This window comes from Chiloscyllium punctatum, chromosome 1 (assembly GCF_047496795.1).
Source record: "Chiloscyllium punctatum isolate Juve2018m chromosome 1, sChiPun1.3, whole genome shotgun sequence".
In the NCBI taxonomy this organism is placed as follows: domain Eukaryota; kingdom Metazoa; phylum Chordata; class Chondrichthyes; order Orectolobiformes; family Hemiscylliidae; genus Chiloscyllium; species Chiloscyllium punctatum.
The window spans coordinates 115,293,124-115,311,290 of record NC_092739.1 but is presented as its reverse complement, the minus strand read 5'-3'; the positions used below and the strand labels follow the sequence as shown (position 1 = coordinate 115,311,290).

Below are 18,167 nucleotides of genomic sequence, written 5' to 3'. Positions count from 1 at the left end.
TGTAGGCTTATGTAAAATGTCTCGCAGACCTGTAAGTTCTCAGGTTTGACTCCATGCTGGAATTGCTGTATGTGAATATCCTTGAGTTCAGAATTAATGGTACTCAAATAAGTTAGCAAAGCTCAACTTCTAATTGCTAATCCTGGATACTTTCTCACAACTTCAAATATGACATTTTGCCTTTGAACAAAAATCAAATGTTCACTGCCTTAATCACGCTTTTTGGCAAAAAAAATCACAAACTCCAACAATCTTCATCTAGTTTCTCTTCACACTTTCTCAATGTGTTTTGAAGACTCTCAGGTCTCAGTGCTGAGAATCGCGACTGTGTGTGTGTAATTACATTTTGGTTCTGATCCCATAACCTGCTATTCATCACAGTAGATATTCAGAATACCTCCAACAATGTGTTAATAGTTGCTTCATTCCAAGCATGACTTCCCCATTTAGCTAATCATAATATTGAGCTGATTTAAACTGTGTTTAAACTGTTCAGGGGAAGTAATTTGCATCCTGACCAGCGTTTCCACTTGACCATTACCAATGCTGTCCTCTATCTTGGGGCCCCTGAAATATTTGAACTGCAAACCCAGTAATGGTTTTCACTGTTTGGAAACCTTGCTAGAAGCTACAATGGTAAAATGTAGGCAATTTTGTAAACTCATCAATTAGTAATATGTATCTACACTGATTTGAAATGCTGCTTCTATCTATTCGAAGTCCAAGAGACCAGTTATGTCATCTGGTCAATGAAATCAAAAGAAGGACCAATTGGCTGAGATTACGTCATCCCCTATAACTATTAAATAATTTAAAAGAAAAATGGATAGAATACTGTTTAAGTTCAAATGTAATTAAATATCAGCGCAATTACTACAAGGCTATTATATAGCTTCGTCTAACCGTACACACTCTATTTATTTGTTATTTTATAACCGTTTCCAATTTTCCTGACCATTTTGACCTGTTTGCAAACTAAACCACTATTAAAACTGGGCTCCCAAGATCAAGTACCTAAATTTTAAGTAAGGAACGTATGGGAATAGTTTCTGTTTACCGACTGTATTTCTCCCCGATATCTTGAAAATTTTAATCAAATCACTCCTTTATTACCAAGTGCCTGAGAATGCAAATAATTTTGTGCAATATCTCCTTGTAATTTAATGTTTTGAGCTTAGAACATAGAACAATACAGCACAGAACAGGCCCTTCGGCCCACGATGTTGTGCCAAACATTTGTCCTAGCTTAAGCACCCATCCATGTACCTATCCAATTGCTGCTTAAAGGTCACCAATGATTCTGATTCTGACTCTGCCACTCCCACAGGCAGCACATTCCATGCCCCCACCACTCTCTGGGTAAAGAACCTACCCCTGACATCCCCCCCCCCCATACCTTCCACCTTCCACCCTTCACCTTAAATTTATGTCCCCTTGTAACACTCTGTACCCGGGGAAAAATTTTCTGACTGTCTACTTTTTCTATTCCTCTGATCATCTTATAAACCTCTATCAAGTCACCCCTCATCCTTCGCCGTTCCAATGAGAAAAGGCCTAGCACTCTCAACCTATCCTCGTACAACCTATTCTCCATTCCAGGCAACATCCTGGTAAATCTTCTCTGCACCCTCTCCAAAGCTTCCACATCTTTCCTCAAGTGAGGCGACCAGAACTGCACACAGTGCTCCAAATGTGGCCTAACCAAGGTCCTGTACAGCTGCAACATCACTTCACGACTCTTGAATTCAATCCCTCTGCTAATGAACGCCAATACACCATAGGCCTTCTTACAAGATCTATCCACCTGAGTGGCAACTTTTAAAGATCTATGAACATAGACCCCAAGGTCCCTCTGCTCCTCCACCTTACTAAGAACCCTACCGTTAACCCTGTATTCCGCATTCTTATTTGTCCTTCCAAAATGGACAACCCCTCACTTGACAGGGTTGAACTCCATCTGCCACTCCTCAGCCCAGCTCTGCATCATATCTAAGTCCCTTTGCAGCCGACAACAGCCCTCCTCACTGTCCACAACTCCACCAATCTTATCATCTGCAAATTTACTGACCCACCCTTCGAATCCCTCTTCTAAGCTCAGGTATTAATTTGGTCAATTTATGCTGCACTCCCTCCAGAGCTCTAATTTTCTGTTTACCCCTATCTCATCTACCTTAAAAGGCCGAGTAACATCAAAAGAAATGGTTCCTGATTTAAGAGAGCTTCAGAGGAGTATTGTTAGACCGTTGGCAGTTTTCTTGCCTCCTTCCTTTAAATGGAAACCATCTGATACTAGAAATTTGTCACATTTCAGTGACATAATTTTCTTTATTTTTATTATATTGCTTATGTCTATCAAGTTGTGATTTAATTTTATCTCAAATCTTGGTTCTCTGCTGAGTTAATGTAGTCTAGCTAGTTTAAAAGGAGTGTATTTTGACCTTGTCTTTTATTTTTTCTTAGGCTCATCTGAAATTCCCAATAGATTATCCATATTCTCCACCTACCTTCAGATTTCTGACAAAAATGTGGCACCCAAATATTTATGAGGTAAGTTTTTATAAAGTTATAAATTGATGTTTCTTGAATTTTTAAATGCGTATTTGAAATGACCAGAAGCTGATGGCTTTGCTTAAAATTTGTCATTTTTAAAAGAAAATGTATCTCATTGTTTCATTCACTTATCACCAGGGCTGCTGTTTCTCTCCGCAAAATGCGCCTATGCTTAAACTTGAATAAAAAGAAAGAAATTGATTGAAATACTTAGAGTCTGGCAGTATCTGTGCAAAGAGAAACAGAATTAATGTTTCAGATCATTAACTTGAGAACCTGCTATTCATAGGCAGAGAGATAGAGGTTTAATTACAGAAATTACAAAAAGTATTAATGGATAGAAATAATTAAAAGGGCAGATGGCCTATTGGCCTTTATTTCATGGCTGGAATCCAAAAAACTGGAAGTTTGTTAACTGCTGTGCAGAACTCTGTTTAGGTCCCATCTGAAATTCTGGGCACTATACCTCTGGTAGAATATATCAGCCCCAGAAGGGAGTGCAACACATTGACTAGTGTGATACAACGGTTGAAATTGTTGAATGTATGAGACCATGTTGTTGAGGTTACCATGAAGATCCCATGCCCTCAACCTCTTCCCTTGCCTGAGGTGTGGTGATCCCCTAGGTTAAACCATCACCAGTCATCTCTCTCTAATTGGAGAGCAGCCCTGTGGTCCCCTAGAACTATGGTGACTTTACAAGGAGCCCCAGCAGCTGCAGTCAAAGGGAATTGGGAAGAATAAATCATCAAAGTTCCTCAGTGTAATGTCCTGTGCCCACCCATCTTCAACTGCTTCCATCCACCATGTAGTCAGAAGTGGGGGTGTTCACAGTTCTATTGGTGATTGCATGCAATCCACCACTCCTCAGATACTTAAACAGAAGATATCTATTCGCACCTTATATCTCTAGGCAGAAATCTAACCATTGCCTCTTGACATTCAATGGAATCATTATCGCTGAATCCCATCTATCAACATCTGGTGGTTGCCATTGACCAGTGACTAAATTGGATGATCCACATGAATACTGTGGCTACAAAAATAGGAAAAAAAGGAGAAAAGCTCGCAAATCTGCAGTATTCTTCTCCAAAGTTTGTGAGAAGATTTGTAGCTCGGATGCTCGTTGTGGTTCTGTTCGCCAAGCTGGGAATTTGTCTTGCAAACATTTCGTCCCCTGTCTAGGTGACATCCTCAGTGCTTGGGAGCCTCCTGTGAAGTGCTTCTGTGCTGTTTCCTCTGGCATTTATAGTGGCCTGTCTCTGCCGCTTCCGGTTGTCAGTTCCAGCTGTCCGCTGTAGTGGCCGGTATATTGGCTCCAGGTCGATGTGTTTGTTAATAGTCTGTGGATGAGTGCTATGCCTCTAGGAATTCCCTGGCTTCTGTTTGGCTTGCCCTATAATGGTAGTATTCTTCTCCAGTCTGCCCAATTACTGTATCGTCTACAAGTCATAAGATGGGAATCCTCTGGATGAATACAGTTCCGATGACAAGCTTGACACCATCTTAGGCACACCACTTGAATGATACATCTAACATAACCTTCAATATTCACTCCTTTCAACAAAATAAAACAAAGAACTGCATGTCGTCATAGAGTCATAGAGATGTACAGCATGGAAACAGACCCTTCGGTCCAACCCGTCCATGCCAACCAGACATCCCAACCCAATCTAGTCCCACCTGCCAGCTCCTGGCCCATATCCCTCCAAACCCTTCCTATTCATATACCCATCCAAATGCCTCTTAAATGTTGCAATTGTACCAGCCTCCACTACATCCTCTGGCAGCTCATTCCATACGTGTACCACCCTCTGCGTGAAAAAGTTGCCCCTTAGGTATCTCTTCTATCTTTCCCCTCTCACCCTAAACCTATGCCCTCTAGTTCTGGACTCCCCCACCCCAGGGAAAAGACTTTGCCTATTTACCCTATACATGCCCCTCATAATTTTGTAAACCTCTATAAGGTCACCCCTCAGCCTCCAACGCTCCAGAGAAAACCGCCCCAGCCTGTTCAGCCTCCCTCTAGCTCAGATCCTCCAACACTGACAACATCCTTGTAAATCCTCTCTGAACCTTTTCAGGTTTCACAATATCTTTCCGATAGGAAGGAGACCAGAATTGCATGCAATATTCCAACAGTGGCCTAACCAATGTCCTGTACAGCCACAACATGACCTCCCAACTCCTGTACTCAATACTCTGACCAATAAAGGAAAGCATGCCAAATGCCACCTTCTCTATCCTATCTACCTGTGACTCCACTTTCAAGGAGCTATGAACCTGCACTCCAAGGTCTTTGTTCAGCAACACTCCCTATTCCCTTAACAGTGTATATGTCCTGCTAAGATTTGCTTTCCCAAAATGCAGCACCTCGCGTTTATCTGAATTAAACTCCATCTGCCACTTCTCAGCCCATTGGCCCAGATCCTGTTGTAATCTGAGGTAACCCTCTTTGCTGTCCACTACACCTCCAATTTTGGTGTCATCTGAAAACTTACTAACTGTACCTCTTATGCTCGCATCCAAATCATTTATGTAAATGACAAAATGTAGAGGGCCCAGCACCGATCCTTGTGGTACTCCACTGGTCACAGGCCTCCAGTCTGAACAACAACCCTCCACCACCACCCTCTGTCTTCTACATTTGAGCCAGTTCTGTATCCAAATGGCTAGTTCTCCCTGTATCCCCATGAGATCTAACCTTGCTAATGTCTCCCATGGGGAACCTTGTTGAATGCCTTACTGAAGTCCATATAGATCGCATCTACTGCTCTGCCCTCATCAATCTTCTTTGTTACTTCTTCAAAAAAACTCAATCAAGTTTGTGAGACAATATTTCCCACGCACAAAGCCATGTTGACTATCCCAAATCAGTCCTTGCCTTTCCAAATACATGTGCTGGATATTTGAAACCAAAACCAAAAATGCTCACAAAACTGAGCAGGTCTGGAAGCATCCGGGACGAAAGCAGAATTCATGTTTTGAATAAAGTGACTCTTGATCAAAATTGATGGCAGCTGGGAAAAACTGGTCTTTATGCTGAAGGCAAGGTTGAATGGGTGGGGAAGGTGAGCAGGTCGGTGGTCATGGAACCCAGAGAGAGAGATGAGAAAGGGGTCGCTAAACAAAGTAATTATGGATGGCAGGCCAGGACAGAAGAGAAGCTGGCTAACTGTAATGCGAGCTGAGGGTACCAGAGATTAAGGGTCTATGCTGAAAGCAAACTATGTAATGCAATAATTGGCCTGAGAGTAGGTCAAAATGTTTTGGCTGTTGTATAAGTAACCCATGTCACAACTGGACTGGATAAAAAACATGAAAGGACGGAATGAGTCTCTAAAGTTAGTGAGTCCTGAAGTCTGCTGGGTCCCTAAGTGGAAATTGAGATACTGTTCTTCTGAGCTTGCGCTGAGGCTTGCTGGAACATTGCAGCAGGCCCAAAACAGAAACGCTGGCGTGGGAACAGTGTTGTGTTGAAGTAGCAGGCAACTGGAAGCTCTGGCTCAGAATGCAAGTGTTCTTCAAAAGTGTCACCCAGTCTGTGTGTCCTCTCCCCAGTGTAGATGAAACCACACTGATCAGCAAATATTGTCGACTAGAGTGAATGAAGTGCAGATAAATCACTGCTACATCTGAAAGCTCTTTTCAGGGGCTATGGAAGTTGAAAAAGGAGGCTGTAGACCGACAGGAGTTACCACATCTGTGATTGCTAGGGCAGGTGCCATGCGGGCATGGGCAAATGTTAGAAATGGAAGCGGAGTGGATGAGGGTGTCCCAGAGGCAGCAATCCCTGTGGAATGCTAAAAAGGGAGGTGACGGGTATGAGAATCTGGTTGTGAAATGATGAAAACGATGACTTGTAATACTTTGGATGCAGCAGCTGGTGGGATGGTGAGTGAGGATCAGGGGACCCTATCGTTATTATGGGAAAGAGGAAAAGGTGTGAGGGCAGAAGTGCAGGAGGTGGGCCGGACAAGGTTAAGGGCCTTGTTGATCACAGCAGCGGGGAATGCTCGGTTGAGGAGAAAGGTAGCTATTTCTGAGGATTCCTGTGGAAGACAGCATCATCAGAACAGATGCAACGGTGAGAAAGAAACTAGGAGAATGGGGTGAAGTTAGAACAGAAAATAGGGTATGAAATGTCAAATCAACATAACTGTGGGAGTTGGTGGATTTACAGTGGATATCGGCTACCACCCTTTCCCCAGAAATAGAAGCAGATGTTGAAAAAGGAAGGGAGGTGTCTGAGATGGACCAGGTGAAGGTAAGGGCAGCGTGGAAATTGGAAGTGAAATTGTTACACTTTTTTCAATGTGGAACGAGAGAAGGAAGTAATACTAAGCATGTCATTGATGTACTGGAGGAAGTTTTGGTGTCGGGCCGGAGTAAGATTAGAAGAACCCCACAAGGAAATAAGCATAACTCGGGCCCCATTTGATCCCTCTGAGCAGAAGAAATGGAGAAGACTGAACAAAATTGTTGTTCACAGTAAGGATGAGCTTAACTAGATGGAAGAGATTGGCTCTCTCCCTCTCCCCTCTCTTCCTCCCACATTTTATCTGGAGCTGCTGTTAGTTCTGATCAAGAAGTGCCAGATTCAATGTTATCTCTTTCCTTGCACAAATGCTGCCAGACCGGAGCTTCAACAGAAATTTCTTTTTGTTTCAGTCCCTTCATCACTCGTGGATAATTGCAACAGTGTTAGCATCTATACGATGTACTGCAGTAACTCCGTAATGCTCCTTTGATAGCACCTTCCAATCTGTGACCTCTGCCACTTTGAAAGACGGGGGTAGCAGATGTAAAGCAATACTACTGCACATGACCTTCCCTCCAAGTCACTCACCATCCTGACTTGAAACTATATCTTTCATTGCCACTGAGTCGGAATCCTGGTACACTGTGGCACAGTGTGCAAATCAAGGACTGCAATAGTTCAAGGTCACAGCTCATCGCCACTTTCAACAGAGTAATTAGGGATGGGCAATAAATGTTCACTTCTGAATACTTTTCAGAAAAGAGAAAGGGAAGTTTGCTTACAATCTGCACGAGTGAAATGCTAGAAGCTATTATTTAGAAGATAATAAAACACTTAACAAAAAAAATCTGAATGCAATCAGATAGAATAAACTTGTCTTGTTAGAGTGAAAATGTATTTGACAAACTTAGTTCTTTTGCGGAAGTAACTCGTCAAATGCCTTTTGGAAATCTTGAAAAGGCGCCAAATCAAAAGTTCACAAAATTATAGAATTATGATGCAGAAAGAGGCTATTTAGTCCATCACATCTGTACCAGCTCTCCAAAAGACATAGACTTTGGACCATGTTCTTGCATTTCCCCATAACCTTGCATATTGTTTCAATTCAAATGTTAACTCATGCCCTCTTGAATGCTTAAATTAAACCTGCCTCCACCATATTTTCAGGCAATGTACTCTAGACATTAAACAAGCTTTTTTTCTGACATTGCATTCACTTTTTGTGCAAATTATTTGAAATTTGTGATCCTAGTTTTCAATCCTTTGAGTGGGAACATTTTCCCCCTGTCCACTCTGTTCATATCCCTCATGAGTTTGAAAACCATCAAATCTCTTCTCAGCCTTCTTTGCTCAAAGGAAAACATTCCCACCTTCTCCAATCTACCCTGATAACTGAAGTGTTTTAGTTCTGGAGCCATTCTTTTTCATGTCTTCTACATTCTCCAATGCCTTCATAGTCTAAAAGATTTAACTAATCTTCTACAAGTTCAGAAATAATCTCCTTGCTCTTTTATTCCATGCCTTATTTATCAGGCTTTATTAACTGCTCCCTGCACCTCTCCTCTTATTTTTAATGACTCATACACATGTATGTCCAAATCTATCTGCTCCATCTACTACTCACTTCTCCACATTGAAATTCATCTACCCTCTATTCACCCACTCCATCAATTTGTTCATATCCTTTTGAAGTACTACATTGACCTCCTCACAGTTTATAATGCTTCCACATTTGGTATTATTTGCAAACTTACTAACTGTTCCCTGTGTACTAAGGACTTGGTCATTCGTGGTCATGACAGGAAAAACAAGGATCCCCCTATTGACTTACAGGAAACTCTACTTCAAACTTTCCTACAGTCCTTAACGGCTATTTTAACATTACTGTTTTGTTTAAGTCAGCAAATTGTACCTTCAACAAAGCTCCTGTCCTTTTAAGCCTATGCATGTAACTTTGGTCAAGTCTGTTGAGCAGCATTATATTAAATTCCTTTTGGATAATCATATGCAGCACGTCATCAGTCTTGTGTTACCTCTTCAAAGCACTCCAAGTTATTTCAAGGAGGTTGAGGTATAAAAATAGGAAAGTCTCACTGCAACTGTAGAAGGTGCTGGTGAAACCACATCTGGAATATGGTCAGTAGTTTTGGTCCCCGTATTTAAGGAAAGATGTTTTGTTGCAAGCAGTTCAGAGAAGGTTCACTAGGATGATCCATATAAGGAGGGATTCTCTTATGAGCAAAGGCTAAACTGATTAGGACTCTACTCACGGCAGTTTAGAAGAATGAGAGTAATGATTTGGAGATGCCAGTGTTGGACCGGGGTGTACAGAGTTAAAACTCAGGTTATAGTCCAACAGATTTAATTGGAAGTACTAGCCTTCGGAATGCTGCTTATTCATCAGGTTGTTGTGGAGTACGCACTTGTAAGACACTGAATTTATAGCAAAAGTTTACAGTGTGATGTAACTGAAATCATACATTGAAAAATACCTTGATTGTTTGTTAAGTCTCTCATCTGTTAGAATGACCATGTTAGTTTCACTTCTTTCATATGTAAATCACAACTTTCTTTAAAAGTTGCATTCTCAGGTTAACTTTAACAATCTAGCCCAGATAATATGTTGAAGGTGTTAGCCCCCTGTGTTTTGTTGTCTGTGCCATAATATTTAGACTGATTTTAATCTAAAAAGTGAATTAAGAGTCTTACATGGATTTGTGCAGTTTTTGAGCAAAGTACAATGTAACTGTGCAAATACAAATTCACCCCACAAACGTATATGTGCATGTGGGTTTGTGTGTCTGGGGTGGGAGGTTTTGTGTGTGTGTGTGTGTGTGTGTGTGTGTGTGTGTGTGTGTGTGTGTGTGACGGGGTCTAAGTCTGTGAGAGGGTGAGTGTGGGAGTGTGTCTCTCTCTGTAGGAGTGTGTTTGGTTTGAGTGTCTCTGTATAGGACTGTGTGTAAGTGTGTGTGTGTATATAGGAGTGCCTGTGTGTCTGAGGTGGGGGATTGAGTGTCTGTGAGAGAGTGTGCCTGTGTGTGTATAGTGTACAGGTGGTCACCTGTAATGTGACATGAACTCAAGGTCCCGGTTGATGCCTTCCCTATGGGTATGGAACCTAGCTATCAGCCTCTGCTGGGCCACTTTTCACTTCTGCTTGTCCCAAAGTCCGCCTTGGAGGATGGTCACCCGAAGGTCCGACGTCGAATGTCCTGGACCATTGAAGTGCTCTCCAACTGGGAGGGAACACTCCTGTCTGTAGATTGTTGTGTGGAGTTTTGGGGTTTTCTTAAAACAAAATAGCACAAATAACACAAATTTTATACAGATATGATATTAAATCATTTAACTTTAATCTGAATGAAATGTTCTCATTAACTTATGACAAGTATTGGAATCATGCCTTCCAGCAGCCCTTCTTGCCCTACCCCACACTTTCTGGCGACCAGTTGATATCTTAGAGCATTACTTTGTTTGGGATCGGCAATATTTTTCTTCAGCAGCTTGATGTTATTGAGGCTTTGTTCAGCTAGTTCCCTTGATAGTTCGATAATTAGTGCTTTTGAAGCATTTGATAGATCCAAGTTTGTGTCCCTGTGCAGTATCAGTGTGTTGTAAATTTACAGCATAGCTCCTTCTCATGCCATAAAGCCACCTTCTGGAGTGCATTTGAAGCTGTCTGTCAAAATTACATTTCACCCAAGCATTCTTAAACATGAGGCATGGAAGGCTTGATTCTTTACATGAAGGTAAATATCAGAGGCATTTTCGTGCTTCTTTTTTTGGTGCTACATTGTTCTTTATAAAGGATCCATAAAGTACCCCCAATTTTAAATCATGCCTCTTCTCTTCAGCGGGTCCTTGGGCCATTTCCTCCTGTGACAGATACCACATTAACTATTTTAAAATGAAAAATGTAACAAGATATCTTGGCGATACATCATTCATTCCAGTGCAACATTTCAAATGTAATTATTTGATCCCTGAGGACAGGCAAAGAATAACACCAATATACATCCTTAGACAGGAGCTGAGTGCATGACCCCATGAAAATACTAGTTTTTATCTCCTGTGGACATTTTTGGACTTTCACTCACCGTTTGCTTCCTTGGCACTTTACTCCCTATCCATCTAATGCTTCGGCCCATTGGATATTTAACACTGACGTCTCCAAAAAGTTACGACTCAAATCTACTGTCTGATGCATGGTGAGTCTGGAACTAACAAGTACAACTCCACTAAATTATCCAGTTGCAGGTTTGTACCCTGCTGCTCCTGCAATCACAGATTCTGTTTCTTGAGCGGACAGTAAGAGAGAGATTGGATGGATCTGGAGAAGCCTGAAACTCTACTCGGAAAAGCCATTCCTCAAATTTAAACTAATGGGGTCACTTTTTGATTTTTTTTTTTGTTCTGAATTTTTCCAGAGGTGATTGAGGTATATTCACCCAGCTTGACTACGTGTTTGAGTGCTGTCAGCAGAATACCATTCCTGATTTTACTTGTGTCTTTGGTTACATAGAAATACATATGCTAATACCCATTTTTGTATTAGAAGCAGGAATAGACAACTTGGCTCCTGTAACCTGCTCTGCTACTCAGTAAGCACACAGCTTACCTGATTATTCCATATTTTCAATTATTCCTGATGAGCCTTTTACCCTTTGATTAGGAAATTATTACTTTGCTTTACACAAAAGCTTAGTTCCACCATCTTTTGAAGAAGGGTTCCAAAATCTCAAAGAGAAAACATCTCAGTACCTCTGTCTTAAATGGGCAGTCTTCTTTTTAAAACAGTGGTTCTTAGTTCTTCATTCTCCTATAAAAAGGAAGAATCCTTTCCATTATTACCTTGTCAAGACCCTTCAGGTTCTTAAGTTTCAATCAAGTTACCTCTTACTCTTTTTAACTCGAGCAGGTACAAGGCTAGCCTCTCCAATCTTTGTTTAGAAGGCACCCCACCAATTCCAACTACCAGTTTGGTAAAACTTCCCTGAACTGTTTCCAACACATTGACCTTATTTAAGAAAGAATGACAATACTGTGCATAGTAATCCAGATGTGGTCTAACCAGTGCCCTGCACCTGAAACGAAACCTTCTTTCTTTTGTATTAAATTCTCCACAGAATAAATGATAATTTATTATGGGGAGGTAATGGCCTAATGTTATCACTAAGTTGTTAACCTGGAGACCCAAATGATGTTCTGGGAACCTGGGTTTGAATCTTGTGATGGCAGATGGTGGAATTGGAATTTTAAAAAAGAATCTGGAAGTCAACGAAGACAATGAAATCTGTCGATTGTCAGGAAAAATACCCATCTGGTTCACTAATGCCTTTTCAGGGAGGAAACTGCTGTCCTTACCTGTTCTGGCCAACGTGTGACTCCAGTTCATTTTTTCTACATTACACTCCTTATGCCAGATTTTCTGTCGCAACCTTGCTATTCATGTCTGTCATCTTTTTATCGTTTCTTCACAACATACAACTGACAACGATAGATTGAAACCCCCAAAGAACTATGGACGTGCCTAAATGTTTTATTCTAAAATGTGTATTATGTGTAAATTACCACAAGCTACCTTTAAATCAACTACTTAAGAAACTGCACTGACAATCAAATACTGAAACAAATACTTCAACTTAATTAAGTTAAAAATCTCACAACAGCAAGTGATAGTCCAACAAGTCTTATTCGAATGTATGAACTTTCGGAGCGCTTCTCCTTTGTCAGGTGGCTAGTGGGACAGGATCATTGGACACAGAATTTATAGTCAGTGTCAAACAACTGATGCGATGTATCAAACAAACCTAGATTGCTGTTGAGCCTTTAATCACTTAGTCATAGAGGTATACAGCATGGAAACAGACCCTTCAGTCCAATCTGTCCATGCCGACCAGATATCCCAACCCGATCTCATCCCACCTGCCAGCACGCGGCCCGTTTCCCTACAAACCCTTCCTATTCATATACCCATCCAAATGCTTCTTAAATGTTGCAATTGTACCAGCCTTCACCACTTCCTCTGGCAGCTCATTCCTTATACCACCCTCTGTGTGGAAAAAGTTGCCCTGTAGGTATCTTTTATATTTTTCTCTCTCACCCTAAACCTATGCCCTCTAGTTCTGGACTCCCCGACCCCAGGGAAAAGACTTTGCCTATTTACCCTATCCATGCCCCTCATAATTTTGTAAACCTCTATAAGGCCACCCCTCAGCCTCTGACGCTCCAGGGAGAACAGCCCCAGCCTATTCAGCCTCTCCCTCTAGCTGAAATCCTCCAACCCTGGCAACATCCTTGTAAATCTTTTCTGAACCCTTTCAAGTTTCACAACATCTTTCCGATAGGAAGGAGACCCGAATTGCACGCAATATTCCAATAGTGGCCTAACGAATGTCCAGTACAGCCGCAACATGACCTCCCAACTCCTGTTTTCAATACTCTATGACCAATAAAGGAAAGCATGCCAAACACCACCTTCACTATCCTATCGAACTGTGACTCCACTTTCAAGGAGCTATGGACCTGTACTCCAAGGTGTCTTTGTTGACCATCACTCCCTAGGGCTTTTCCATTAAGTGTATAAGTCCTGCTAAGATTTGCTTTCCCAAAATGCAGCACCTCAAATTTATCTGAATTAAACTCCACCTGCCACTTCTCAGCCCATTGGCCCATCTGATCAAGATCCTGTTGTAATCTGAGGTAACGCTCTTCGCTGTCCACTACACCTCCAATTTTGATGTCATCTGCAAACCTACTAACTGTACCTCTTATGTTAATGGCAAAAAGTAGAGGACCCAGTACCGATCCTTGTGGCACTCCACTGGTCACAGGTTTCCAGTGCAGTCTTACTGAAGTCCATATAGATCACATCTACCACTCTGCCCTCATCAATTCTCTTTGTTACTTCCTCAAAAAACTCAATCAAGTTTGTGAGACATGATTTCCCATGCAAAAAGCCATGTTGACTATCCCAAATCAGTCCTTGCCTTTCCAAATACATGTACATCCTGTCCCTCAGGATTTCCTCCAAGCATTGCTGCCTCTCAGCGCCAGACACCCGGGTTCAATTCCCGTCTCTGGCAATTGACTGTGCGGAATTTGCACATTCTCTCCGTGTCTGCGTGGGTTTCCTCCAGGTGCTCCAGTTTCCTCCCACAGTCCAAAAATGTGCAGGTTAGGTGAATTAGCCATGCTAAATTGCCCGTAGTGTTAGGTGAAGGGATGAATACACGGGAATAGGTCTGGGTGGGTTCCCCATCGGAGGATCGGTGTGGACTTGTTGGGCCAAAGGGCCTGTTTCCACACCGTAAGTAATCATAAAAAAAAACTTGCCTACCACCGAAACCAGGCTCGCTGGTCTATAGTTCCCTTGCTTGTCCTTACTACCCTTGGATGCTGGTTTCAATTTATTAACATGTAAATCCCAGAACTACTTTTAAGTCACATCCCTGAGATAACTGAAGGTTTTATCAGTACATAAAGAAAAAGTGACATCTCAGCTCAGACAATACATTAAAGGTGTGAAGTTAGTCTGTGTGTATCCCAACCTTGAGTCAGCTTGGTCCTGTTTCCAAAGTAGGAATTTATAAAATTTCACATTGACTGACTACCTTCGGATTGTGTGCTTTCTGAACAAAATAGAATGTATCTGCAAATGCAGATTCATCCCAGACTTGTATGTGCGTGAGAGGGAAAGCATGCATGTGTGCATATAGTGACCAAAATAAGGCTCCACCTACTGTTTTCCCCTTACTCCCCCTTCAACCACACCCTGCCCCCCCACCCCTTCCTAAGCATACATACCAACTTTTTCCCAGTTAAAATCAGTTCAAAAAAAGGATCATTGGACCCAAAAAGTTAATTCTGCTTTCTTTCCACAGGTGCTGCCTACCTGCTGAGTTTTTCCATCAGTTTGTTTCTGATTTTCAGCATCCACAGTTCTTCTGTTTTTGTTTTGTGACTTCCCAAAATGCATAATGTGGGGGCAAGGGGAGGAAATCAAAAATGAATTCAAAAAAGTGCCATTTTCCATGTAGTAGAAACAGTGAATCAAACATTTCCTGTTAAATTTAAATACAGTATATTCTGCTATAACAAGCATTTCTTCCAAGTGAACTGGCTATAACCCAATTGAAGAATTTCAATTATTACTTGTAGAACGTGAACTTTCCTTACCTATATTGGCTATAATGTGATCCCGGTCCCATTAGTTTAAATGGTGCTGCTATTTTGCAATTTTCTTATCATACTGAAACACACGAGAGCGAAAGTGTCGCATCATATCCGAACTGAGTGTCGTAAAATAACAAGATAAATACTAAGATGTGAGCGTCAAAATTAGGGAAAGTTATTAAGATATAGCCTTGTAATGGTAAGTGACAAAGCAGGTGTTCACCTGAAGTGCAATAGTGAGCCACTGCTAATAGTAATGTTAACTGACAACCATAGTAACTTGTAATCAATCTATTACATTACTCGAAGGATTTATTTGACCGACTTGGAGTCTTTTGCTTTTAGAATGGAGATGTTTGCATTTCGATCCTTCATCCTCCAGTAGATGATCCTCAGAGTGGTGAACTACCTTCTGAAAGGTGGAATCCAACTCAAAACGTCAGGTAGGGTATTCGCTATTGATTTTTTTTAAAAAAGCAATTTATTAGGATTTGTTCTTCTGTAATTTGTATGGCCAGTTTACAAGGTTTTCCTTTAACATAACCTAATTTAAGTCAAACTCTCTAATACATTTTCTGGTTTGGTGGTGATTGCGATATATTTCTGAAGCAAGCCTTTCAACCCAGATATTATAATTTGCAGGATCCTATCCTGACTGAAGAGCTGCAGAAATAGGGAGCTTAAATTTTCTGTTGAAGCTAAAATACATTGTTCCATAACTTGTGCAGTTTGGATTTTCCTGTGAGCAGCAAAAAGAACAGCTTTCACTCTTCACCTTGCATATAGTTCCCTAGAGACTTTTTAAAGACTTATTCACAAATTTTAAATATAGGTCATTCTGCTACAGTGCAACAGTTATATTCCTCTGCAATCTCGCCCTATAGAAATCGCATTATGGAAAACCGCTGAAGAAGATCAGTAATAGAAATTTGTTATACCCGTTCAGCAGAAAGTTTGTGTTATCCAAACAACGCATTATAGCCAATTTGCTCTGGTGCAATGTGCATTATAGCAAAGCAACCTGTAATTACGTTTTATTCACTGTTGGCAAAAGTGAGGACTGCAGATGCTGGAAACCAGCATTTAGATTAGAGTGGTGATGAAAAAGCACAGCAGGTCAGGCAGCATCCGAGGCCCAGGAAAAGCAACATTTCGGCAAAAGCCCTTCATCATTCCTGCTCCTCGGATGCTGCCTGACCTGCTGTGCCTTTCCAGCACCACTCTAGTCTAAACTTTGATTCATTGTAGCCCACTCTATATGATTTTGCTGGCATCTATGAGAGGGTGAAGCAATAGGGGCACATTCACAATTGGGAATTGTCATTGAGATTGCAATGATAAATTAAAATTAAGTGTATTGGATTAAAAAAAAGATTGTATGCATGGAATTATGGAAGAGAATAAGGGAAATGAACTGAAAGAATTTAAGAAATCAAGCATTTTCTTTATATTTACTAATGGAATGTGGGCAAAGCTGGCTGGCCAATTTGTATTGCCAGTCCCTAGCTAGTCTCGAGAAGATGGTGGTGAGCTGCTGCCTTAAACTGCTGCAGTTCACATGCTGTAGAATGATCCACAATGCTGTAAGGGAGGCAATTTCAGGATATTGACTCAGTGACAATGAAGGAATGGGGGATTTGTTGGAGGTGCACACATCCACATAAGTGGGAAGTATTACATCATACTGATCCACCTTGTTGATGGACAGGCTTTGGTAGTTAGTATTCCCAGTCACTACAGTATTCCTATCCTCTGACCTCAGTTGAGTTCAGTTGAGTTTCTGGTTAATGGTAATACCAAGGATTATGATGGTAGGGAATTCAGTGATTGTAACACCATTTGGATGTTGAGGGGTACTGATTAGATTGTCTTTTTGGAGATGGTTGTTGCCTGGCATTTGTGTCGCACACATGTTACTTGTCAGTAATATTGTCCCGATCTTGATGCATTTGGACAAAGGCTGTAACTGTATGAGTCATTGCAAATGGTGCTGAACGTTGTGCAGTCATCGGTAAACATCCCCACTTCTTAGCTTATGAAGAGAAGGTCTTTGAAGCAGCTGAAGATGGTTGGGACTAGCGAGTACTTTTGAGGAACTCTCATAGAGATGTTCTGGAAGAGATAAGTGACTGACCTCCAACAACTGCAACCATCTTCCAATGTACAAGGTATGACCCCAACTAGCAGAGGGTTTGCCTCTTGATTCCAGAATTTTTCAGGCTCCTTAATGCAGCCTTGACATCAATGGCTGTTACTCTCACCTAACTTCTGGTATTCAACTCTTTTTTTTTTATTTATCCATGTTTAAACCAAGGCTGTAATGAGGTCAGGAGCTGAACAGCCCTGGCAGAACCCAAACTGGGTGTCACTGTACAGGTTATTGCTGAGCAGTTGCTGCTTGATAGCAGTGTTAATGTTACCTTACATCACATTACTGATTGAGAGCATGCTAATGGACGATAATTGACCAGGTTGGATTTGTTCTCCTGGTGTACAGAATATACCTGGATAACTTCCCACTTCGTCAGGTAGATGCCAGTGTTGTAACTCTACAGGTCATTTTGCTATAATGCACAAACTGGCTATAACATGATTGATGAATTGTGGACATTGGATAACGTGAACTTTTTGCTGAATGGGTATAGCAATTTTCTATTTGCGGTCTTCTACAGTGTGACTTTCTTTAGCTGTTTTCCATGACACAATTTTTGAAAGTGTGAAGTTGCAGAGGAGCACAACTGTCGTGTTACAGCAGAACGACCTGTACTGGAACAGTTTGGCTCGGGGAGCGGCAAGTTCTGGAGCACAAATTTCAGTATGATTGCTGGAATGTTGTCAGGGGCCAGAGCCTTTGTCTTATCCAGTGCTTCCGACTGTTTTTGATGTCATGTGGAGTAAATCTAATTGGCTGAAGACTAGTATCTGTAATGCTGGGGTCCACTGAAGGAGGCAAGATGGACTATCCATGTGTTAATTCTAGTTAACGGTTGCTACAAATGCTCCATCCTTACATTTTTGCAATTATATTGGTCTCTTCCATCATTGAAGATGGTGATATTCATGAAGCTTTCTCTTCCAATGAGTTGTTTAATTGTCCATCACATTCATGACTGGATGTGACAGGATTCCAGAACTTAGATATGTTTTGTTGTGTGTGGGATCAGTTCTTATGCTCTTTGGC

The 18,167-nt window shown here is 41.4% G+C and overlaps 1 protein-coding gene across 1 annotated transcript in view; it reads left to right on the top strand.

The window, feature by feature from the left end:
- ube2r2 (ubiquitin-conjugating enzyme E2R 2) overlaps positions 1–18,167 on the top strand; it is a 157,690-nt gene that overhangs the window by 99,561 nt on the left and 39,962 nt on the right. The window contains exons 2-3 of the mRNA XM_072572793.1: positions 2,461–2,547; positions 15,332–15,429. Coding sequence (XP_072428894.1) covers positions 2,461–2,547; positions 15,332–15,429 — 185 coding nt within the window. The remainder of the gene's footprint in view (positions 1–2,460; positions 2,548–15,331; positions 15,430–18,167) is intronic.